General features: G+C 43.1%; 2 protein-coding genes and 1 long non-coding RNA gene across 3 annotated transcripts; all 3 read left to right on the top strand.

Annotated features, from left to right (window-relative positions):
• Positions 1–658: 658 nt before the first annotated feature.
• Positions 659–8775, top strand: LOC130195285 (troponin I, fast skeletal muscle-like). Its single transcript, XM_056416737.1, has 8 exons — positions 659–1881; positions 2721–2896; positions 4232–4281; positions 4388–4427; positions 7449–7577; positions 7662–7751; positions 8224–8397; positions 8479–8775. Exons 3-8 carry the CDS (start codon positions 4274–4276, stop codon positions 8554–8556), a joined length of 519 nt encoding a protein of 172 aa, XP_056272712.1. The 5' UTR covers positions 659–1881; positions 2721–2896; positions 4232–4273; the 3' UTR covers positions 8557–8775.
• Positions 8776–15020: 6245 nt separating this feature from the next.
• Positions 15021–18266, top strand: LOC130195296 (uncharacterized). The gene is made up of 4 exons (XR_008832042.1): positions 15021–15590; positions 16852–16880; positions 18079–18118; positions 18246–18266. It is a non-coding gene; the product is annotated as an uncharacterized LOC130195296 (long non-coding RNA).
• Positions 18267–20705: 2439 nt separating this feature from the next.
• On the top strand, positions 20706–23654 carry LOC130195293 (troponin I, fast skeletal muscle-like). The gene is made up of 3 exons (XM_056416744.1): positions 20706–20822; positions 22392–22565; positions 23401–23654. The coding sequence occupies exons 1-3, from the start codon at positions 20721–20723 to the stop codon at positions 23473–23475; spliced, it is 351 nt and encodes a 116-aa protein (XP_056272719.1). The 5' UTR covers positions 20706–20720; the 3' UTR covers positions 23476–23654.
• Positions 23655–23788: the final 134 nt, after the last annotated feature.

Here is a 23788-nt window from a genome sequence, read left to right as displayed (position 1 = left end):
GAGTACCTATCTCCTCTTTTTCTCTCCTTAAGGATGAATTTTCATCTCTCAATCACACGTTACTAACTCTGCTTTCTCCCGGAAGTCCTTTTGACTTTACGTCTCATGGGGTCATCGGACCCTATGAGACGGCATAGATCCTATCTGCCTGATGGATCGTCTGGGTCGTGGAATTCCTGCTCATGACTACGCCACTGTCCTGTTGAGACTCCGCCCTCCTCCTCCCCACCGCCATCTGCCTGATGGATCGTGGAGGTCTCCATCGTGGAATATGCCTACTATGAACTATTCATACACTCTGTCATATTCATTGAATGTATTTTAACTCTAAATCTGTCCTTCTGTACACATTACATCTATTGCATCTGTCCATCCTGGAGAGGGATCCTCCTCTGTTGCTCTCCTCCAGGTTTCTTCCCTTTTTTTCCCCCTGAAGGGTTATTTGGGAGTTTTTCCTGGTCCGATGTGAGGTTTTGGGGCAGGGATGTCTATGTGTACAGATTGTAAAGCACTCCGAGACAAATTTGTAATTTGTGAAATTGGGCTATACAAATAAACTGAATTGAATTGAATTGAATAATATAATTGTCTTATTAAACAATAATGTATTTCTAAGCAGACGTCATATCGTCTCTGATGAAAACATATTTCATATTAATAGAGCTTATTACAATAAGTCTCATGATCTACGTAGTCATGTATGTTTATAAATCACTTATTAAACACATATTGACATTAAAGTGCATCGTCTTTGTAAACGGCTGAGCGTTAAGGTGTGGCTGCCTTCATCCACCGCCAGGGGGCAGCAGAGGGCTTCCTGTTCCACATGGTCTGTCTTCTTCGGGTCTTCGTCTCCGGACGGAAAGACTCCTTTACATTCAATCACTACATGTTTGGACATTATTACGTCATAAAGAAACAATATTTAGTGGGAAAGGAGGAAAATAATGTTTGTTGGAAAAAACTTCAATATAATAATTATCATTTAAATGTAATGAACTATTACACTTTTATCTCATATATAAATGTATTATTATTATTATTTCCTAAAGGACAATATTGATCGCAGAGGGACTCCAGCAGAAGGTGAGCGTCATCACTTTATGTTCATTCAGTGTGTATTTTTTGTGGGGAAAAATCCCCCATAATGCATTTCTCTCGTAAATATTGTTGTGTTCAGTTTGCAGGTGAAGTTATTGATCTTTATTTGAACTGTTTTCAGGGTCTGGATCTGATCGGCAGCAGAACAGACGAGTCTCTAAAGTTTGTCTCTTCTATTTACCCATGGTTCATATTAGAGACTAAATATGTATATTTATTATAAACTTGTGATTCTACTGAACAGTTTCTACTTGTGACTGAATCGAGATACAGGACTCTCACCAGGTGACCTCCACCCAGAGAACAGGACTCTCACCAGGTGACCTCCACCCAGAGAACAGGACTCTCACCAGGTGACCTCCACCCAGAGAACAGGACTCTCACCAGGTGACCTCCGCCCAGAGAACAGGACTCTCACCAGATGACCTCCACCCAGAGAACAGGACTCTCACCAGGTGACCTCCACCCAGAGAACAGGACTCTCACCAGGTGACCTCCACCCAGAGAACAGGACTCTCACCAGGTGACCTCCACCCAGAGAACAGGACTCTCACCAGGTGACCTCCACCCAGAGAACAGGACTCTCACCAGATGACCTCCACCCAGAGAACAGGACTCTCACCAGGTGACCTCCACCCAGAGAACAGGACTCTCACCAGGTGACCTCCACCCAGAGAACAGGACTCTCACCAGGTGACCTCCACCAGGTCCTGTTGCCACCTTGATGTCGGTTCATTTTCTTCACTTTAAAACGAGTCACAACCCAAACTGAACGTCAAGGTTTGGGATTCTGACAGAAGATTCATTGTTGTTCTATTCATTGTTGTTCTAATCATTGTTGTTCTTATCATTGTTGTTCTATTCATTGTTGTTCTGTTCATTGTTGTTCTATTCATTGTTGTTCTATTCATTATTGCTCTAATCATTGTTGTTCTATTCATTGTTGTTCTATTCATTGTTGTTCTGTTCATTGTTGTTCTATTCATTGTTGTTCTGTTCATTGTTGTTCTATTAATTGTTGTTCTATTCATTATTGTTCTAATCATTGTTGTTCTGTTCATTGTTGTTCTATTCATTGTTGTTCTATTCATTGTTGTTCTAATCATTGTTGTTCGATTCATTGTTGTTCTAATCATTGTTGTTCTAATCATTGTTGTTCTATTCATTGTTGTTCTAATCACCGTCTCAGACGTTTTTTGCTGAATAGGCCGTAAATTATATTCTTAATATTTGGTTTACATTTTTCTTAATTAGGATTATTAAACTGAATGTTTTGTGCATTTATAAAAAATACAATAGTTTATTTTATTATTGTTATTGTCCTTATTATTATTCGTACTACTACTAATAATACACGTTGTTGATATAGCTCTACAAGATAAAAAGTGGACATATTAAAACATTAGAGCGAGATGTGAGAACAAAGTATCATAATTAATATAATAACAGTTAAGAAAATCTTTTGTCTATAAAACATTGAAACAAAAGGTCCTGCAGTATTTTGTATTCTTCAGGTATTTGTTGTGTTTTAAAGAATCTTATTGTTCTGCGATGTGAAGGTGTGAAGATAGTATCTCACATTATGTTTATTGAACTCTATTTCCTCATATGTCCCTCAGGAGGACGGCGCTCCTGGATTTACGAGGCGGCGGTCGGAGATATTTCAGGAGCTGCGAGTTCCTGCTGCCATAAACGAGCCGCGCCAAGCGCTTAAATACGCCCCGAGATTTCACTTTCCAGTCCCCCGGCCCTCCAGTCGCTCCCTGCCATCCTCCTCGTCATCGTCGCCGCGAAGGTGAGGAACTCTTCTTCTGTGGTTTATTGTTCGGGTGATGATCATAATAATAATCATTTAATCGTAACGTGTCGAGGGATGTTTCAGTTTGTGAAAATGTTGAAAAAAGAGCAAATAAAGTTATTAATATGAGTATTAATATCTGTTCATAGTGCACACGTCTGAAGTGAGAATGAAGATTTAGACTTTAAGTTCTAAACGCCTTCAACCTCCGACTCATATGTAATGCTTTATTTATTGATTATTGAAAACTTCTGAATGTGAACTAATTTATATCTTTTATTATTTTATTATTGGCTCCTTCAGGTCCAGAGACGTCTAAAAACACTGAATATCAGATTATTAGTCCTCATCCGTCTGGTTCTGCATTTACAGAATTATTAGTATTAACTGCTATAATAATAATATTAATAATAGTATTTATAATAATAATAACGACAGTAAAAATGTCCACAAATGAAAACAAGTCGAGCATGAAAAGCATTTTTTAAAATCTCCTTCTTGTGAATTTTAAATGTCATAAACGACGTTAAAAGCTGCTTTAATAAGCTGATAATATGTAAAGTTATGAATGGAGTTTGGTTTCAACTTTATTTTGAAAGCTCTCTCGTTACCGCTCATAAACAAATCATCATCAATGTCATCGTTGACCTTTGACCCCCGGCCAGGATTAACTCTGACCTGATGCAGAAACTGCACCCGGGCCTCCTGGAAGCTGCCCAGGGGCCCCAAGAGGCCCCCAGACCGCAGGTTGACTTACATTGAAACTAAAGCTGAATTTATTCAAATAACGCAGTTCATAGACTGTAATGTGTTAACAGAATAATAACTATTATTATTTAATATTTAGTTATTTTAAAGGGAAAATAGAAGGTTAAACAACAACAACAAAAAATAAGATCATAGTATTTTATATATATTGTATATGTATGTATAAATATATATATATATATTTATATATGTACAATGACAATGAATTAAGACTTATATGATTGGAATAAATACCATTAAAACAAAAAAGCACATTTTAATTTGTAGGTTTTAGATGAAATATTTTTAAAGATCCAAGAATTTGTAATATATGTAATTTTAAATAATAATCGAAAATATATAGTTATATCGTAAAGTTTGTGTTTATATGACTGACGAACAAACAATAAAATAATGAAACTGATTATGAGATAAAAAGTATGTTGATTCAGATTATATACAAATACTTTTGATATTTCCTGATTTGTATAGTATAATAATATAATAATATTGTATGTTATTGTTTACCTGTTGATAAAACAAGTGTGTATACTAACTAACCTTTTATGATTTTAATTGTTTCAGTTCATCTTTCTGATAATTAGCTGAAACTAAAAAGAAGTCAAGATGTCTGAGTGAGTATGACTTTATTGTTTTTGTTAATCTAAAGACAGACATGTCCATAGATGTGATGATGTCACCCTGAACATGGTTATTAATACTCTTCTTCGTTGGTTAAAGGGGAAAGAAGATGACGTCGAGCCGCAGGCATCACCTGAAGGTGAGTTTAACACTTCTTTCATAATCAGGAGAACATAAAGGTGTGAGTCCATCAGCTGGATGAGTGATCACATGTGTACAGTAGACCTGCCAGGAGGAAGTTACAGTAGAATAGGCATGAAATGACCAGAGCCTGGACCAGAACTTGGACCTGAACGAATGACAGAGCCGAGAGACTTAGTGTACAGAGAGAATATGAGGGGACCCAGGATGGAGCCTTGAGGGACCCCAGTAGTGAGAGGAAGAGGAGGGGACCCAGGACAGAGCCTTGAGGGACCCCAGTGAGAGGAAGAGGAGGGGACCCAGGACGGATCCTTGAGGGACTCTAGTGAGAGGAAGAAGAGGGGACCCAGGACGGAGCCTTGAGGGACTCTAGTGAGAGGAAGAAGAGGGGACCCAGGACGGAGCCTTGAGGGACTCTAGTGAGAGGAAGAAGAGGGGACCCAGGACAGAGCCTTCTTGAGGGACTTTAGTGAGAGGAAGAGGAGGGGACCCAGGACAGAGCCTTGAGGGACCCCAGTGAGAGGAAGAGGAGGGGACCCAGGACGGATCCTTGAGGGACTCTCGTGAGAGGAAGAAGAGGGGACCCAGGACGGAGCCTTGAGGGACTCTAGTGAGAGGAAGAGGAGGGGACCGAGGACAGAGCCTTGAGGGACCCCAGTGAGAGGAAGAGGAGGGGACCCAGGACAGAGCCTTGAGGGACTCGAGTGAGAGGAAGAAGAGGGGAACCAGGACGGAGCCTTGAGGGACTCTAGTGAGAGGAAGAGGAGGGGACCCAGGACGGAGCCTTGAGGAACTCTAGTGAGAGGAAGAGGAGGGGACCCAGGACGGAGCCTTGAGGGACCCCAGTAGTGAGAGGAAGAAGAGGGGACCCAGGACGGAGCCTTGAGGGACCCCAGTAGTGAGAGGAAGAAGAGGGGACCCAGGACGGAGCCTTGAGGGACCCCAGTAGTGAGAGGGCAAGGATCAGACACAGATCCTCTCCAAGTTACCCGGTAAGTGTGGTCGTTGAGGTAGGAAGAGAAAAGGGAGAGTGAGAGACCAGGACAGAGGAGAGAGAGGCTGCTCTAGCAGTGTGAAGCTGCTCAGAGACAGCTAGGAGGGCAGCCTCTGTTGAGTGGCAGGCCTTGAATTCAGACTGAAGAGGGTCAAGAAGGTTGTTGCTGTGGAGACAGGAGGACACTCGGTTAAAGATAACTCACTCGAGAGTTTTGAAAAAAGAAAAGGCAGAAGAGAGACCGATCTGTAGTTGTTGACTTCAGACCCGTCGAGGTGGGTTTCTTCAGGAGAGGGTTGACTCTCGCCTCCTTCAGAGAGTTAAGGAAACAGCCAGTTGAGAGGGAGCTGTTAATAAGATGGGTGAGAAAGGTTAGAAGGTCAGGAGCAACAGCCTGGAGGATGTGAGACGGAACGGGGTACTCCTAGGTCTTTATCCTCAGAGTCTTGACTCCAACAGAAGACTCCTAGATCTTTATCCTCAGAGTCTTGACTCCAACAGAAGACTCCTAGGTCTTTATCCTCAGAGTCTTGACTCCAACAGAAGACTCCTAGATCTTTATCCTCAGAGTCTTGACTCCAACAGAAGACTCATAGGTCTTTATCCTCAGAGTCTTGACTCCAACAGAAGATTCCTAGGTCTTTATCCTCCGAGTCTTGACTCCAACAGAAGACTCCTATGTCTTTATCCTCAGAGTCTTGACTCCAACAGAAGACTCCTAGATCTTTATCCTCCGGGTCTTGACTCCAACAGAAGACTCCTAGATCTTTATCCTCAGAGTCTTGACTCCAACAGAAGACTCCTAGATCTTTATCCTCCGGGTCTTGACTCCAACAGAAGACTCCTAGGTCTTTATCCTCAGAGTCTTGACTCCACCATCCAGCCACTGCTGCGAGTGAGAAGCTGGGGTGGCGGTGTGTGGCCGTCCACCATCTCCTGGATCGTTCTGCCTCCCTTCCTCTGCACCCTGTACACCAGTGACTTGCAGTACAACACGGAGTCATGCCATCTGCAGAAGTACTCTGATGATTCTGCAGTGGAGGAGGAGTACAGGGCTGTGGTGAGTGACTTGCCAAGACCAGAGAGATGGTGGTGGGACATGGTGGAGGACTGAACTGGAAGGCCAACATCAACGCTATCCTTCAACGTGTGCAGCAAGATGCTGGAGTTATTCTAGTGTGCTGCACTTTGCCATTGTCTGCTGGGGAACAAACTGGTGAGGAAGGCTGGCTCCATCAGCCAGCTGGAGCACCTGGAACAGGTGGCGTTGAAGAAACTGGTGTCCATATTGGACAACCCGGACCACCCTCTCCACCACCTCGCCACAAGGAGAGATACAGGAGAACATTCACAACAGTTCACCTCTTGCCAGATCACCCTAACCCTTCTTATATTTGTGTTTTTTTTTATTTTTATTCTTATCCTCCGAGTCTTCGTACGACAAGTATCCACTGAAGCTAAAGCTGACTCTTAAAGACTCTACCTGGTTATGCACTCGAGTTGATGATAATTAGCTACAGCTGTGGGGGCCACTCCCCCAGCCGTGTGTTCGGTGAATGGCCAGCAATCGAGACCCAGTGGTCTCAGAACAATGGCTGACAATAGTCTTTATGTTTCTGTGGGTATTTGAGTCTCTTCCTGGTTGGTACGAGTCTCTTTGGGTTTGTCTTGAGTCTCTTTGGGTTTGTCTTGAGTCTCTTTAGGTTTGTCTTGAGTCTCTTTGGGTTTGTCTTGAGTCTCTTTGGGTTTGTCTTGAGTCTCTTTGGGTTTGTCTTGAGTCCCTTTGGGTTTGTCTTGAGTCTCTTTAGGTTTGTCTTGAGTCTCTTTGGGTTTGTCTTGAGTCTCTTTGGGTTTGTCTTGAGTCTCTTTGGGTTTGTCTTGAGTCTCTTTGGGTTTGTCTTGAGTCTCTTTGGGTTTGTTTTAAGTGAGATTTTGCAGGTAAAGGCTTGTGGGGCCCTTGACTCTCCGGGGCCCCTGGGTGCCCTGTTGGCCGCTCTCACTAATCCATCCACGTTGGTCCTGCAGAGTGTGATCCTGCAGATCGCTGCCAACTGGCTGCAGCAGGAAACCGTTGAGAATGCGGCCACCAAGGAGGCGTACATGGCGGAGAGATGCTCCGCCCCCGACATGAGTGGAGACCAGGCGGCTTTGATGGTATGACAGACAAATAAAATCCCAGAAGCAAAGAACTTCACTCTGAGGAAGAGATAACTCTGTTTTCTCTTTTCATATCAACAGGAAATCAGCAAGAAGCTCCACCTGGCCCTGGACAAGCTGGACGAGGAGCGGTACGACTGCGAGTCCAAAGTCCAGAAGGCCGACAAAGAGGTGGAGGCGCTTTACACGCTGCATTCATGTGTTCATCACTAGAGTCTTCATCACTAGTGTCTTCAACACTAGTGTCTTCATCACTAGTGTCTTCATCACTAGAGTCTTCATCACTAGAGTCTTCATCACTATTGTCTTCATCACTAGTGTCTTCATCACTTGAATGCAACATGGTTTCAAAATATAACATTTAGTATTTCCGAAGGTTTACTGACTTCAGATCTGTTAACATTATGTAAATACATAATCTGTGTACCAGCTGCTGTAATCAAACAACAACATGGATCTGGATCTGTTCATATGGATCTGTTCATATGGATCTGTTCATATGCATCTGGATCTGTTCAGATGGATCTGGATCTGTCCAGATGGATCTGTAATGATGGTCATAAGTTACGTGATCGGGGATCTGAAAGTCATATTTGTGTTTTCTTGGTCCTGGAGTCCATGTTCATAGTTCTTCTGCCTCCAGATCGACGACCTGAAGCTGAAGGTGGTGGACCTGGGCGGCGTGAAGAAGCCGGCCCTGAAGAGAGTCCGCATGTCGGCCGACGCCATGCTGAAGGCCCTGCTGGGGGGGAAGCACAAGGTCACCATGGACCTGAGGTCCAACCTGAAGCAGGTCAAGAAGGAGGTCAAGGAGGATGTGAGTCTCGGTCGCGTTGTTGTTGTTGTCCTCGAAAATGGCCGCCACTGCGTCACTGAGCGCAATGTGTCCATCCTGCAGGCCGGAGAGGCCGCCGGGGACTGGCGAAAGAACATCGAGGATAAGGCCGACAGGAAGAAGATGTTCGAGACTTCCTAAGACTTTCGAGAGACTTCCTGGAGGCTTCCTATAGAGACTTCCTTGAGACTTTCTAGGACTTCCTAAAGACTTCCTGGAGGCTTTTTAGAGACCTCCTAAGACTTCTTAAGACTACCCAAGACTTCCTTGAGACTTTCTAAGACTTCCCGGAGAGTTCCTCCTTGTTGCCTCTCACCGTTTTGGAAAAACTCGTACCATTAAATATTTTGTTTGAACAAGGCCATGATGTCAAATTCAGTTCTTTAACAGTTTTACAGAATTTTATTTTGAAAATCACTTCATATTTTCTTACTTCTTCTCAACCTGATAAATGTAGTCACTGAATATTTAGTGTTGTGTTCAGGACCAACCACCAGATGGCAGTAGATAGACTCTCTCTCTCTCTCTTTCTCTTTCCCTCTTTCTCATTATAAAGTAAACATTTATAATATATTAAATGAAATCACACTTCTCCTCCTCCACTCAACGAAGTTCTCCAGACGGTGAGTAATTATTTATTTATTTACTTTTCCACATCTTAAAGAACACAAACACATTTATTCACTTTTTAGTTAATATTAATAATCAGAACTTCACTTATTTTATTGATGCACCTTAGACTTAATTAATTAATGTTTTACCCCGAAATCATATCGACAAATTACCAAAAAATATTTTAACCTCCGTTTAATTAGGATTAGAGATTTATTCAACAAAAAAACTAATGAGAGATGATATAAATAATTGTGGAGTTCATATCTCTTCTATGAATCATAATGAACAGATTTAAACTTGTATTTATTTTTATTTATGAGTGTCAAATATTAAAATCACTATTTAGTTTTTAGTTTCTGTTTAATCTGTAAACTTCTATTGAAAGAAATTTGTGTTCACTGATCATTTGAAGATTTTCATTAATGTTATTTTGTACCAATTTTCTTTTGACTTTTTCCTGAAACCAAATAACTCCTCTTAATGTGAATTATGAAGAGGTGAACTCCCATGTGATGTCTCTGAGCTCTGACTCCTCCCCTTAAGGTGAAGTGGTGAACTCTCATGTGGTTTCCTGAGCTGTGACTCCTCCCCTTAAGGTGAAGTGGTGAACTCTCATGTGGTTTCCTGAGCTGTGACTCCTCCCCTTAAGGTGAAGAGGTGAACTCTCATGTGATGTCTCTGAGGTCATGTTGTGACTCCTCCCCTTAAGTTGAAGAGGTGAACTCCCATGTGATATCTCTGAGCTGTGACTCCTCCCCTTAAGGCAGTGGTCGCCAACCCATCGATCGCGATCGACCGGTCGATCTCGGAGACGTTCCCTGTCGATCTCCAAAATGAAATGAAAATAAAATCAGAAACACATTGTTCCTCGTTCTCGAACATTTTCTGAAGTTTCTTCTGAAACGTTTTCTTCCTGACTGGAAGATCGACGTCAGAAAAGATATCCGCCTGATTTTAATGAACGTCTGAAAACGGGTTCTGCTACACAGCCGTGTTGTCAGCTGTGCTCCCTGAAAGAGGAACGTACCACTACAGGTGGGGCGCAGGGGAAATGCAGAAAGACCTTTATTCATAACTTTACATATTACACAAGTTCAAAGTACAAGGACATACAACTACGTCATCAATAAATAAATGTTGTAATGCCTGTACCTTAGTGTAAATGTTTACGTTACGGCATTAACACATTACGCCTGCGCATACGCAACTGCCGAGATTCTTGGCGACTTGCCAGGTCTTACCTCCGTGAGTTGGGCTTTTCTGCTGTTGTCCTTCAAAACAAAAGCTCAACATTAAGCTTTTTTTCTTGTCTGATGGAGCAATCTGGTTTACTTGAAAGTGATTGCAATTGTATTTATTCTATTATTTGAAAAAGCACAGATGCAGGAGTCACAAATGGTGATTCTCATATATATTATTATTATAATTATTTAAATCTGAGGATGTCTGCAGAGCTGATGTGAACATATTCACTAACGGGCTGACTTCAGAACCAATCCCAGATGAGAAAACTTTCATGAATACCAAATTTGCCCCAAAAAACTCGTCAGTGAAGTTGAAAAAATCACCAAATCAAAGACCAGGAGCTGGATTACTGACAGCAGCTCACAGACGGCCTCAGACTGTCTGTCTGTGATTATGAACTAACTACAAGATTCAAGATTCAAGATTCAAGATGTTTTATTTGTCACATACACACACAGGGTGTGCAGTGAAATGAAAGTGGCAATGCTCAGCAGGAATGTGCAAGGGCAACAAGTACACACTATTTACAATAAAAACAACACAATATTTACAGTAAGTGTGTGTGTGTGTGTGTGTGTGTGTGTGTGTGTGTGTGTGTGCCTAAGAGGGGCAGTTGTGTGGGTCTATGTGGGGGTCCTGGTGAGGTCGGAGTTCACAGTCCTGATGGCCTGAGGAAAGAAACTCCGTCTCAGTCTCTCTGTTCTTGCAGCGTGACTACGGAGGCGCCTGCCTGACCGCAGCAGCTGAAACAGTCTGTTGTTGGGGTGGTGAGGATCCTTCATGATCCTGCCGGCTCTGGTTCTGCACCTCCTGGTGTACAAGTCCTGCAGGGTGGGGAGTGTAGTTCCAATAGTGCGTTCAGCCGAACGCACTACTCTCTGCAGAGCCTTCCTGTCCTGAGCGGAGCAGTTGCCAAACCAGGCTGTGATGCTTCCTGTCAGGACGCACTCTACAGCTCCAGAGTAGAAGGACTGAAGGATCCTCTGGGAAACTTTAAATTTCCTCAGCTGCCTGAGGTGGTAGAGGCGCTGCCTTGCCTTTCTCACCAGAGTGTCTGTGTTCGTTGACCATGTCAGATCCTCGGTGATGTGGACTCCCAGGTATTTATACCCGCTCACCCTCTCCACAGTAGTCCCGTTAATCCCCAGTGGTGAGTACGTCCTCTGTTGTTGTACCCTCCTAAAGTCCACAATCAGCTCCTTAGTTTTGGTGACATTCATGATGAGGCTGTTGTCCTGGCACCAGAGTGACAGATCAGCAACTTCCTCCAGGTAGGCCTTCTCGTCGTTGTCGGAGATCAGGCCCACCACCACTGTGTCATCCGCAAACTTGATGATGGTGTTGAGCTGAACCTGGCCACACAGTCATGTGTGTACAGGAGTACAGTAGGGGCTGAGGACGCAACCCTGGGGATCCTGTGTTCAGGGTGAGGGATTTGGAGGTGTGTCTGCCCACCCTGACCACCTGTGGCCTGGCGGTCAGGAAGTCCAGGATCCAAGCACACAGGGGTGTTCAGTCCCAGCTCAATCAGCTTGCCGCCAGTCTGGAGGGACTATGGTGTTGAAAGCTGAACTATAATCAATGAACAGCAGTCTCACATAGCCCCCTCTGGCTGTCCAGATGAGAGAGTGTGGTGTGCAGTACCTGGGAGACAGCATCATCCGTGGATCTGTTTGGGCGATAAGCAAACTGCAGCGGGTCCATGGAGGAAGGAGGAAGGCGCAGATGTAGTCCTTTATCAGCCTCTCAAAGCATTTCATGACCACCGAGGTGAGGGCCACCGGTCGGTAGTCATTCATACATGCAGGAGAAGCATTCTTGGGCACAGGGACAATAGTGGATCTCTTGAAGCAGGCGGGGACCACGGACTCAGCCAGGGAGAGGTTGAATATTGTGGTGAACACTGGAGCTAGCTGGTTAGCACAGGTCTTCAGTACTCGCCCAGATATGCCATCTGGACCTGCAGCTTTCCTGGTGTTCACCATAACAGAGCCCTCCTCACACTGTGCTCGGTCACAGAGAGTGTGTGTTCATCCCCAGCGGTAGAACTCACCTCGGCTACGCTAACGGTGTTGTTGTTAGCCGGCGAGCTAGCGCTGTTGTTGCTAGCCTCAAACCGTGCATAAAATGAGTTCAGGTCGTCCGCTAGGGATGCGTCGGCACTCACCATTGCGCGGGGTCTGCTCTGGTAGTCTGTGATAGTCCGTAGTCCCTGCCATAGGCGCCTGGTGTCGCGCTGCTCCATCTGTGTTTCCACTCTGTCTCGGTACCTCCTTTTGGCTTCCTTCACCGCCCTCCTCAGTCCATAGACCGCTGCCTTGTACTCGTCCATGTTGGCGGATACAAGACCGGAGTTATAGGCAGCAATGCGGGCGTTCACAGCTTCACGGATGGATCTATCAACCCACGGCTTTTGGTTAGGAAAGACCCTAACTTTTACCGTGGGACGATGGTGTCCGCTAAGCGTTGCTATGAGGCTCATTGCTACTTCCAAAACTCGCTGACGTCACTGGAACTGGATTGGATCATGTCCCAGTCGACGACACGCAGAGCGTCCTGTAGCTCAGCCTCTGATTGGTCAGACCACCGCTTCGTTCCTCGTCACTACCGCTTCCCGCGATCTTTTGCGGTATTCGGAAGCAGAAAAATGGCGGCATGGTCTGATTTCCTAACGGAGGAGAGAGACAGCCTTGTAGCCTCTCTTGAATGGCGTATAGCAGTGGTCCAACGTTCTTTCCCTCTGGTAGCACACGTAATGTGCTGGTGAAAGTTCGCATTACTTTTTTTAGGTTTGCCCTATTAAAGTCCCCAGCCACCACCACAGCCGCGTCGGGATACTTGTTCTGATGCCGACATAACACATCATGTAGGTCCGATAGTGCTACGTCGGTGTCCGCTTGTGGTGGAATGTAGACGGCTGTGGTGATGACCGAGCTGAACTCCCGGGAAGGTAGAATGGACGGCATGAGATCGTCAGATGTTCCAGGTTCGGCGAGCAGGAACGAGAAAGAGTCTTAATGTTCTTGGGGTCGCACCACTTGTTGTTAGTCATGAAGCAAACCCCTCCACCCTTAGATTTACCAGACTCTTCCGTTCTGTCTGCACGGAAAACAGAGAAGGACTCGGTTGGGCATATGACTCGATCCGGCACCAGCGGGGTCAGCCATGTTTCCGTCAGACAAAAGATATTACAGTCCCTCATGTCCCGTTGGAATCTGATCCTTGCCCTAACATCATCCATCTTATTTTCCAGAGACTGGACGTTAGCAAGAAGGATGCTGGGCAGAGGTGGTGGGCTTGAACTCTCAGTCTGTTCCGAATTCCGCTCCGTTTCCCTCGATGTTTTCGTCGTCTCCCCGTAGTAGCGGCTCCACTGTTGTTGTTGTGGTTCGCCGTGCGATCTCGGCCGGCCACGCTGGATCGATGGAAAAAGTGGACAAAAACCCTTGTTTTGCGCAAAAGTTTATGTCCAAAAGTGTGCTGCGGTCGTATGCTGTTAGTGCCGATGTGTTTGTGGCAAAGAAAACATTAAAATAAACACAAAAACTAAAAGAGCGCACAATCTCCGCGGAGCTACCTCGACGGCGTCTGGACACAGCCGCGCCATCTCAGATACAAGCTCACAGAGTTCAGTCACAGCCGTCACACTGACTGGAGTCACATGACTTGATGGCATTATGATGAGAGCTGAACTTACATGAGTTGCACTGACTGATCATGTTGTCAGTGTTGTGTTGTAATTGGATTGGATTCAATTTATTGTCATTGCTAGAGTACAGGTACAGAGGCAACGAAATGTAAATAAATACAACATTTATATTGGTAGTTCATCCAGCTGCTCATTGCAAATGTGTTTTTTCTTGTTCATATTGTGTGCGGTGAACAAATGGTGAGCATCATCCAGCGGAGACCCTGAAACTTTTTTTTATGTTTTTGGCTAGCAGCAACACAGCTAGCTACTCCGACTAACAACAACACCGTCATCTTGAATCTTGAATCTTGAATATCTTACTTTTTATATTGCACTTAAATTCTGTGTTCCTGGTCTCATCAATTTGAAAGCTGGACCAAAGTGTTTTGATTTCATTCAATTAGAATTAGGCCAAATAAAAAGCCTCAAGTTGTAAGTCCAGTCTGGACCGTCGTTTCCTCGGTATTATCGGTCGATCTTGCCGGTCATGAAGGCGGAGGTCAGGGATCTTGGGCTCAAAAAGGTTGGTGACCACTGCCTTAAGGTGAAGAGGTGAACTCTCATGTGATGTCTCTGAGGTCATGTTGTGACTCCTCCCCTTAAGGTGAAGAGGTGAACTCTCATGTGATGTCTCTGAGGTCATGTTGTGACTCCTCCCCTTAAGGTGAAGAGGTGAACTCTCATGTGATGTCTCTGAGGTCATGTTGTGACTCCTCCCCTTAAGGTGAAGAGGTGAACTCTCATGTGATGTCTCTGAGGTCATGTTGTGACTCCTCCTCTTAAGGTGAAGAGGTGAACTCTCATGTGATGTCTCTGAGGTCATGTTGTGACTCCTCCCCTTAAGGTGAAGAGGTGAACTCTCATGTGATGTCTCTGAGGTCATGTTGTGACACCTCCCTTAAGGTGAAGAGGTGAACTCTCATGTGATGTCTCTGAGGTCATGTTGTGACTCCTCCCTTAAGGTGAAGAGGTGAACTCTCATGTGATGTCTCTGAGGTCATGTTGTGACTCCTCCTTAAGGTGAAGAGGTGAACTCTCATGTGATGTCTCTGAGGTCATGTTGTGACTCCTCCCCTTAAGGTGAAGAGGTGAACTCTCATGTGATGTCTCTGAGGTCATGTTGTGACTCCTCCCCTTAAGGTGAAGAGGTGAACTCTCATGTGATGTCTCTGAGGTCATGTTGTGACTCCTCCCCTTAAGGTGAAGTGGTGAACTCTCATGTGATGTCTCTGAGGTCATGTTGTGACTCCTCCCCTTAAGGTGAAGAGGTGAACTCTCATGTGATGTCTCTGAGGTCATGTTGTGACTCCTCCCCTTATGGTGAAGTGGTGAACTCTCATGTGGTTTCCTGAGCTCTGACTCGTGGAACAATGCTCGTCCCTCGGGAGGAAACCCGAGAGCGCCGCGCGCCGTCCCCGTGGCGAGGAACAACTTTACGAGCTTCCTGTGGAGAGTCGGAGGTATTTGTGGAGGCGGCGTCTGATTGGTCCTCGGGCTGAACGACCTTAAAGACGCTGCTGAGCCAGCGCTTCACACCCTATATACCCTGTTACATCGCTACTGTCCGGACAGCCTCTTCTTCTTCTCCTTGTTCTTGTTCTTCTTCTTCCTCGTCGTCACACAGGTGAGTCTCTCTGCAGGTGAAGAGACCGTTTCTCTGGGAAGGTGTGACCTCTGACCTCTGACCTCCGACCTCTTGGCCAAGGTTGGTTGTTCCCGACCTCACGGTGTTCTCGGTGGCTTCGGCTCGGATGTTCAGTTCTTTAAAGTCTTTTTTAAAACAACTTTATTTTGTGTCCTTTCCATAAATAAATTATGTCACAGATATTACAGGTAAACACAGCATTTGTCATTTTAAAACTACATAGAAGTTCCTCTTAAGTTATTTAAAACTTTGCATGTTGAACGGTTGGCACAGACTTTCATCTAAACATTATTAATTATAAATGCACTAACTGAATGTTGTAATTACCTGAATATTAATTAACCAATTACATATATCTACCACCAGAAACCTTAAAACATGACTTTGCTTTAAATTAGATGAATTTATATAGAAAATGTGTTTGAGCTTTGTGTTTTTTTATAAATTCGATAGATTTATACAATAAATATAAATGTTTGTTTAAATTAGGTAGATTAATATAATAAATATTAATGTTTGTTTAAATTAGGTAGATTTATATAATAAATATTGATGTTTGTTTAAATCAGATAGATTTACAAAATAAATATAAATATTTGTTTGAATTAGAAACATGTATACAATAAATATAAATGTTTGTTTAAATTAGGTAGATTTATATAAGAAATATTGATGTTTGTTTAATTTAGATACATTTATATAACACATATTCATGTTTGTTTCAATTAGATAGATTTATATAATAAATATAAATGTTTGTTTAAATTCGATAGATTTATATAATAAATATAAATGTTTGTTTCAATTAGATAGATTTCCAGAATAAATATAAATATTTGTTTAAATCAGATAGATTTATATAATAAATATAGATTTTTGTTTAAATTAGAAACATTTATATAATAATATTTATGTATTATTTATGGAGTTATCTTTCGGGACTCAAAGAAAGACACTTGGACTCAAACTGCCGTGTTCTATCTGAAGCTGCTCCTCCTCCTCCTCCTCCTCCTCGTGCACGTCTCTGTTCACACCTCCTCGTGACGGCATCGTGGTTCACGGCTGTGCGGCGTGCCCGGCGCCTCATTCTCCTCATTCTCCTCCTCCTCCTCTCGCGGCCTTCAAAGACCAGGAGCCGCATTCCTGAGTGGGCGTCGCCACCCGACTCCTCCACAGATTTAGACGTTTTCAAAGGTCAAAGGTCACGATCAATAACCTGATTTACTGTCTGTGTCTCCAGCAGAGAACCAGCAGCAGCAGCATGTCTGAGTGAGTACACGCCTCCTCCTCCTCTTCTTCCTACTCTTCATAATCCTCCTCTTCTTCTCCTCCTCCTCCTCCTACTAGTCCTCCTTCTTCCCCCTCCTCTCCTTCCTACTCTTACTCTTCCTCCTCCTCTTCTCCTCCTCTTCTTCCTCCTCCTCCTTCTCCTCCTACTTCTCCTCTTTCTTCCCCCTCCTCCTCTCCTCCCCCTCCTTTTCCTCCTCCTCTTCTTCTTCCTCTCCTCCTCCTCCCTTGCTCCCTCCTCCGTCTCCTTTTTTCTCTCCTCATCCTCTCTTCCTTCCTCCTCCTCCCCTTCATCCTCTTCCTCTTCTTCTTATTGTTCTTCTCCTTCTTCTCCTTTATCCTCTTCTTCTCCTCCTCCTTCATCTTCATCATCCTCTTCTTCTTCTCCTTTATCATCCTCTTTTCTTCATCTTCATCATCCTCTTCTCCTCCATCTTCATCATCCTCTTCTCCTTTATCATCCTCTTCTTCTTCATCTTCATCATCCTCTTCTTTTCCTCCTTCATCTTCATCATCCTCTTCTTCTTCTCCTTTATCATCCTCTTCTTCATCCTCTTCTCCTCCATCTTCATCATCCTCTTCTCCTTCATCTTCATCATCCACTTCTTCTCCTCCTCCTCCTCCTCTCCTCTCCTCCTCCTTCATGTCTCACAGTTGTCCTCCTTCAGAATGTGTGAACACATGTTTGAGGCTCAGATGTCAGCAGCAGCTGTGGAGGAGAAACTCGAAACTCTTAAATACTTTATTTATTAATACTTTTTAAATATCTCATGTGGTTCCGTTTGTTTTCTAGTGTTAAACTTAAAGTCAAACTTAAGATTTTAGAATATTAGGAAGATTATTTGACCTGAAATATGTGAACTATGATAATTGTTGCCTCTATTAGTGTTTTTGACCATTTATTTACCTTTTTATTTACCTTTATTGACATCATGTGGTTGTGGTAGGGATTAGGCCACGCCCCCCAGGCCACAACAATGTTATTAATCATGAAAACATCACGGGGGAAATGAAAGTTAAATATGTTGAATGAAGATGAAGAAGAGCGACGTGCTTCATCAACGCAGCGGCCAGAGGGTCCCGAACCGCGACTTTGGGAATAATTGGTCTCTTCGTGCTAAGCTAATGCTAAGCTAATGAAAAGCTAATGCTAAGCTAATGCTAACCTCTTGTGTCTCAGCGCAAAGAAAATGTCGTCCAGCCGCAAGCATCACCTGAAGGTGAGAGTCTTCATCTTCGTTTCCGTGGGGAACTCTTAATGGACGCCTTCTTCTTCTTCTTGTTGTTGTTCTTCTCCGTCATCCTCTTCGTCCTCTTCTTCCTCTTCTTCCTCTTCTCCTCCCTCAGAGTTTGATCCTGGGGATCGCCACACTGAGTACTGATCACAGTACTAGTACCACACTGTGTACTGATCACAGTACTAGTACCACACTGTGTACTGATCACAGTACCAGAACCACACTGTGTACTGATCACAGTACCAGTACCACACTGTGTACTGATCACAGTACTAGTACCACACTGTGTACTGATCACAGTACTAGTACCACACTGTGTACTGATCACAGTACCAGAACCACACTGTGTACTGATCACAGTACTAGTACCACACTGTGTACTGATCACAGTACCAGTACCACACTGTGTACTGATCACAGTACTAGTACCACACTGTGTACTGATCACAGTACTAGTACCACACTGAGAACTGATCACAGTACTAGTACCACACTGAGTACTGATCACAGTACTAGTACCACACTGAGTACTGATCACAGTACTAGTACCACACTGAGTACTGATCACAGTACTAGTACCACACTGAGAACTGATCACAGTACTAGTACCACACTGAGTACTGATCACAGTACTAGTACCACACTGTGTACTGATCACAGTACTAGTACCACACTGAGTACTGATCACAGTACTAGTACCACACTGAGAACTGATCACAGTACTAGTACCACACTGAGTACTGATCACAGTACCAGTACCACACTGAGTACTGATCACAGTACTAGTACCACACTGAGTACTGATCACAGTACCAGTACCACACTGAGTACTGATCACAGTACTAGTACCACACTGTGTACTGATCACAGTACTAGTACCACACTGAGAACTGATCACAGTACCAGTACCACACTGAGTACTGATCACAGTACTAGTACCACACTGTGTACTGATCACAGTACTAGTACCACACTGAGTACTGATCACAGTACTAGTACCACACTGAGTACTGATCACAGTACTAGTACCACACTGTGTACTGATCACAGTACTAGTACCACACTGAGTACTGACCACAGTACTAGTACCACACTGAGTACTGATCACAGTACTAGTACCACACTGAGTACTGATCACAGTACTAGTACCACACTGAGTACTGATCACAGTACTAGTACCACACTGAGTACTGATCACAGTACTAGTACCACACTGAGTACTGATCACAGTACTAGTACCACACTGAGTACTGATCACAGTACCAGTACCACACTGAGTACTGATCACAGTACTAGTACCACACTGAGTACTGATCACAGTACTAGTACCACACTGTGTACTGATCACAGTACTAGTACCACACTGAGGACTGATCACAGTACTAGTACCACACTGAGTACTGATCACAGTACCAGTACCACACTGAGTACTGATCACAGTACTAGTACCACACTGATCACAGTACTAGTACCACACTGAGTACTGATCACAGTACTAGTACCACACTGAGTACTGATCACAGTACCAGTACCACACTGAGTACTGATCACAGTACTAGTACCACACTGAGTACTGATCACAGTACCAGTACCACACTGAGTACTGATCACAGTACTAGTACCACACTGAGTACTGATCACAGTACTAGTACCACACTGAGTACTGATCACAGTACCAGTACCACACTGAGTACTGATCACAGTACTAGTACCACACTGAGTACTGATCACAGTACTAGTACCACACTGAGTACTGATCACAGTACTAGTACCACACTGAGGACTGATCACAGTACTAGTACCACACTGAGTACTGATCACAGTACCAGTACCACACTGAGTACTGATCACAGTACTAGTACCACACTGAGTACTGATCACAGTACTAGTACCACACTGAGTACTGATCACAGTACCAGTACCACACTGAGGACTGATCACAGTACTAGTACCACAATGAGTACTGACCACAGTACCAGTACCACACTGAGTACTGATCACAGTACTAGTACCACACTGAGTACTGACCACAGTACCAGTACCACACTGAGTACTGATCACAGTACTAGTACCACACTGTGTACTGATCACAGTACTAGTACCACACTGAGTACTGACCACAGTACCAGTACCACACTGAGTACTGACCACAGTACTAGTACCACACTGAGTACTGATCACAGTACTAGTACCACACTGAGTACTGATCACAGTACCAGTACCACACTGAATACTGACCACAGTACTAGTACCACACTGAGTACTGATCACAGTACTAGTACCACACTGAGTACTGATCACAGTACTAGTACCACACTGTGTACTGATCACAGTACTAGTACCACACTGTACCTTTGCTTGTGTACATTTGGGTGATAATACTCATGTACTTTTACTTCGGTAACATTTTAAATGAAGGACTTACACTCGTAGTATTTTGAGACTGTGGTATTAATATTTCCTCTTCTGCTAAATAAAGAATCATATTCATAAGACGAGTTTAGTTTTGTAAAACCTTCACTTAACAGATCAGAAACATGTTGTAGAAGCACTGAAGTAAAGTTGATGTTGTTGTTGTTGTTTTATGCATCAACAGGAACTCTGTAAGAAGCTCCAGAGCGCCATCGACAAGATCGACGATGAGAGATACGACTTCCAGTCCAAAGTCGGCAAGAGCGACCAAGAGGTGAGTCAGGATGAGCCGATGTCCTCCGGCTGAGGTGGAGCGGTCAGCCAACGGGGGAATCTAAATATATACATGTTCTTAAAGGGAAGCCTGTTTTCTGGTTGTTTTTTCTCCATGGCCATCTTGTTTTTCGTCCGTCACCATCTTGTTTTTTATAATTTAAAACAAGATAGTGACAATAAAAAGAGACAGTAACAGAGAAAAGACAAGACAGTGACGGACAAATAATACGATGGTGATGGACAACAAATGATATTGACGGACAACAAAAAAAGGTAGTGATGGACGAAAAACAAGATATTCACAGATAGATTGAAGCTGCGAGCCACCGATCAGATGAAATGGTTTAATGACTATCATTACGGTCTAAGTAGAATACATTATGGTCTGAAACTTGTCATTTTTTTTTTTTTGTAGGTGTTATGACAAACTCGAATGTTTCTTCATGCCAATGTCTTCAGGCCTTGACTGGCATCATGCATGATTATTTTTGAAGGATTGGATCAGTATAGCAAGGGTTTATAACATTACAAAATCACAGAAAGTGGGCATTTATTGGGGTCCACATAACGTCAAGGTTTTGCAGTGAAAAGTCACCTTTCTAAGAATCATTGATTTTTAAGGTCTTAAGATCATCTTTGAAGAAAAGTGAAGTCGATTGGATAATTTTTGTGGGAGAAATCCTTAAATGTATAACGGTGAAAAATCAGGCGAAATACGCCCAAAACTGACACATTTTGAGAATTATTTTAGCGCCCCCTATTGGTCAAATTGCACGAGATTTTTCATTAATGTTAAGGGAAGCAATTTTCACATATACTGTAAGTTTGAAGTGATTATTCCAAAAGGTGTTGAAGTTATGAGCATTGAAAAACAAGACACGCTCCTAAGAGGTCCATTGGTCCATAGATCATTAACACAATGAGATATCAAAAAACATTTAACATATAGTAGGTGATCTGGCTTCACTTATGTTTGACATAAAGTTTGGTATGAATCGGACCCAGCGTGTAGGAGAACTGGCCAATTATGTGTTTTTCTCAAAATTCAAAATGACGGAAAATCTAAGTAGACGGAGCTTAATGGTCTGAGAGACTTTTTTGGAGAGCAGGTCCAAGCGAACATGTGTGCACAATTTCAAGTCAATCGGACATTCTGGGTGAGGGGCGTCGCCGGTAACATTTTGATGGGGCGGGCGCAAGAGAGCAATTTTTTAAAACCCTAATTTGTACACAGTATATCAGATGGCTATTTTTACCAAGCCTTAGAAGCTTGTCCAATTTGGTGATTTTTTGTTTATATTAAGTACCCCCAATATGTGCCCAATGTTCTAAATTAAAAAGCGGAATAATAATACCCCGAGCGAATACAAACGGGTCCTCTCGGACTAACTTGGTTAATCGCTCGGAACCTAAAAACAAGATAGTGACGGACAAAAAAACAAAATAGTGACTAGTCAACCAAATCAGCTGCTTTATGGACAATAAATGGTTGTTTTCAGCCAATGTTATACAGTCACTCGTTACCTGTATTCTGTGTCCCACGTCGTGATGGTTCTTCTGCCTCCAGATCGACAACCTGAAGCTGAAGGTGGTGGACCTGATCGGCGTGAAGAAGCCGGCCCTGAAGAGAGTCCGCATGTCGGCCGACGCCATGCTGAAGGCCCTGCTGGGGGGGAAGCACAAGGTCACCATGGACCTGAGGTCCAACCTGAAGCAGGTCAAGAAGGAGGTCAAGGAGGAGGTGAGGATCAGAGAGGAGACCATCACTCTTCTCCAACATGAAAGTGTGTCAGCTGATCGTAACAGTTAGGTGTTCAGAATCAGGATGACATGCTTCTTCTTTGAGCTTTTCAGTTAGTTCCAGGTTTTACTTACATTTAGTACATATAGCACAATGTAGAAATACTCCATCAAGTAAACCTCACTAAGTATTTTATCATCTTTATCAAACCTAACTAAGTCTTGTATCTTCCTTATGAAACCTCACTAAGTAGTTTATCATCTTTATTAAACTTAACTAAGTATTGTATCTTATCTATGAAACCTAACTAAGTATTGTATCTTATTTCTGAAACCTAACTAAGTATTTTATCTTCTTTATTAAACTTAACTAAGTATGTTATCTTCTATTTTAAACCTAATTGAGTATGTCACTATCTTTATTTATTTTTTTAAACCGTACTATGTATTTAATCATCTTCATTAAACCTAACTAAGTATTTGATCTTCTTTATTAAACCTAACTAAGTATTTCATCTTCTTTGTTACACCTAACTAAGTATTTCTTCATCTTTATTAAATTTAACTCAGTATTTCTTCATCTTTATTCAACTTAACTAAGTATTTAATCCTCTTTAATAAACATAATTACATATTTTCTCTCCTTTATTAAACCTAATTAAGTATGTCACTATCTTTTCAAAACGTAACTAAGTATTTCATCATATTTATTTCACCTAACTTGGTATTTCATCTTCTTTAATAAACATAACGAAGTATTTCATCTTCTTTAATAAACATAACTAAGTAATTGTATCATCTTTATTGAACTGAACTAAGTATTTTATCTCTTTAAGTCGACGGAGGCCGGTGACTGGCGTAAGAACATCGAGGATAAGGCCGACAGGAAGAAGATGTTCGAGACTTCCTAGAAACCTCCTGAAGTCTCTCTGTTCCGGCCGGGGACGACAGCTAAGACACTTTTTGTTGTTGTGGTTGTTTTCTTTGATACCGATAGACTGAGCTGAAATAATGTACGCGGTCTACATGTCTGACACCAGATGTACAGGTTTCCTCAGAGTCATTTAAATAAATGTTTGGAAATAAGGAATTCATTTGTCTGTTTTTAATTGTAATTACGTTGATTTGCTTGCTTTCTCCGTGAGACTTGAGCGTTCACGTGGCTCATGTAAAACGGTAAAAATCACAAAAACATGTGAAATATGCCAAAAACGGCCACATTTG

This window comes from Pseudoliparis swirei, chromosome 6, assembly GCF_029220125.1.
Source record: "Pseudoliparis swirei isolate HS2019 ecotype Mariana Trench chromosome 6, NWPU_hadal_v1, whole genome shotgun sequence".
In the NCBI taxonomy this organism is placed as follows: Eukaryota; Metazoa; Chordata; class Actinopteri; order Perciformes; family Liparidae; genus Pseudoliparis; species Pseudoliparis swirei.
The sequence above is the reverse complement of the archived record's forward strand: the minus strand, read 5'-3'. Positions and strand labels throughout refer to the sequence as shown.

Coding starts and splice junctions, on each gene's coding strand:
- LOC130195285 (XM_056416737.1), top strand. Junction 4,428..7,448: donor GCCGCAGGCATCACCTGAAG/GTGAGTTTAACA, acceptor TTGGTCCTGCAG/AGTGTGATCCTGCAGATCGC. Junction 8,398..8,478: donor AGAAGGAGGTCAAGGAGGAT/GTGAGTCTCGGT, acceptor TCCATCCTGCAG/GCCGGAGAGGCCGCCGGGGA.
- LOC130195293 (XM_056416744.1), top strand. CDS start 20,721: ATGCATCAACAGGAACTCTGTAAGAAGCTCCAGAGCGCCATCGACAAG. Junction 20,823..22,391: donor TCGGCAAGAGCGACCAAGAG/GTGAGTCAGGAT, acceptor TTCTGCCTCCAG/ATCGACAACCTGAAGCTGAA. Junction 22,566..23,400: donor AGAAGGAGGTCAAGGAGGAG/GTGAGGATCAGA, acceptor TATCTCTTTAAG/TCGACGGAGGCCGGTGACTG.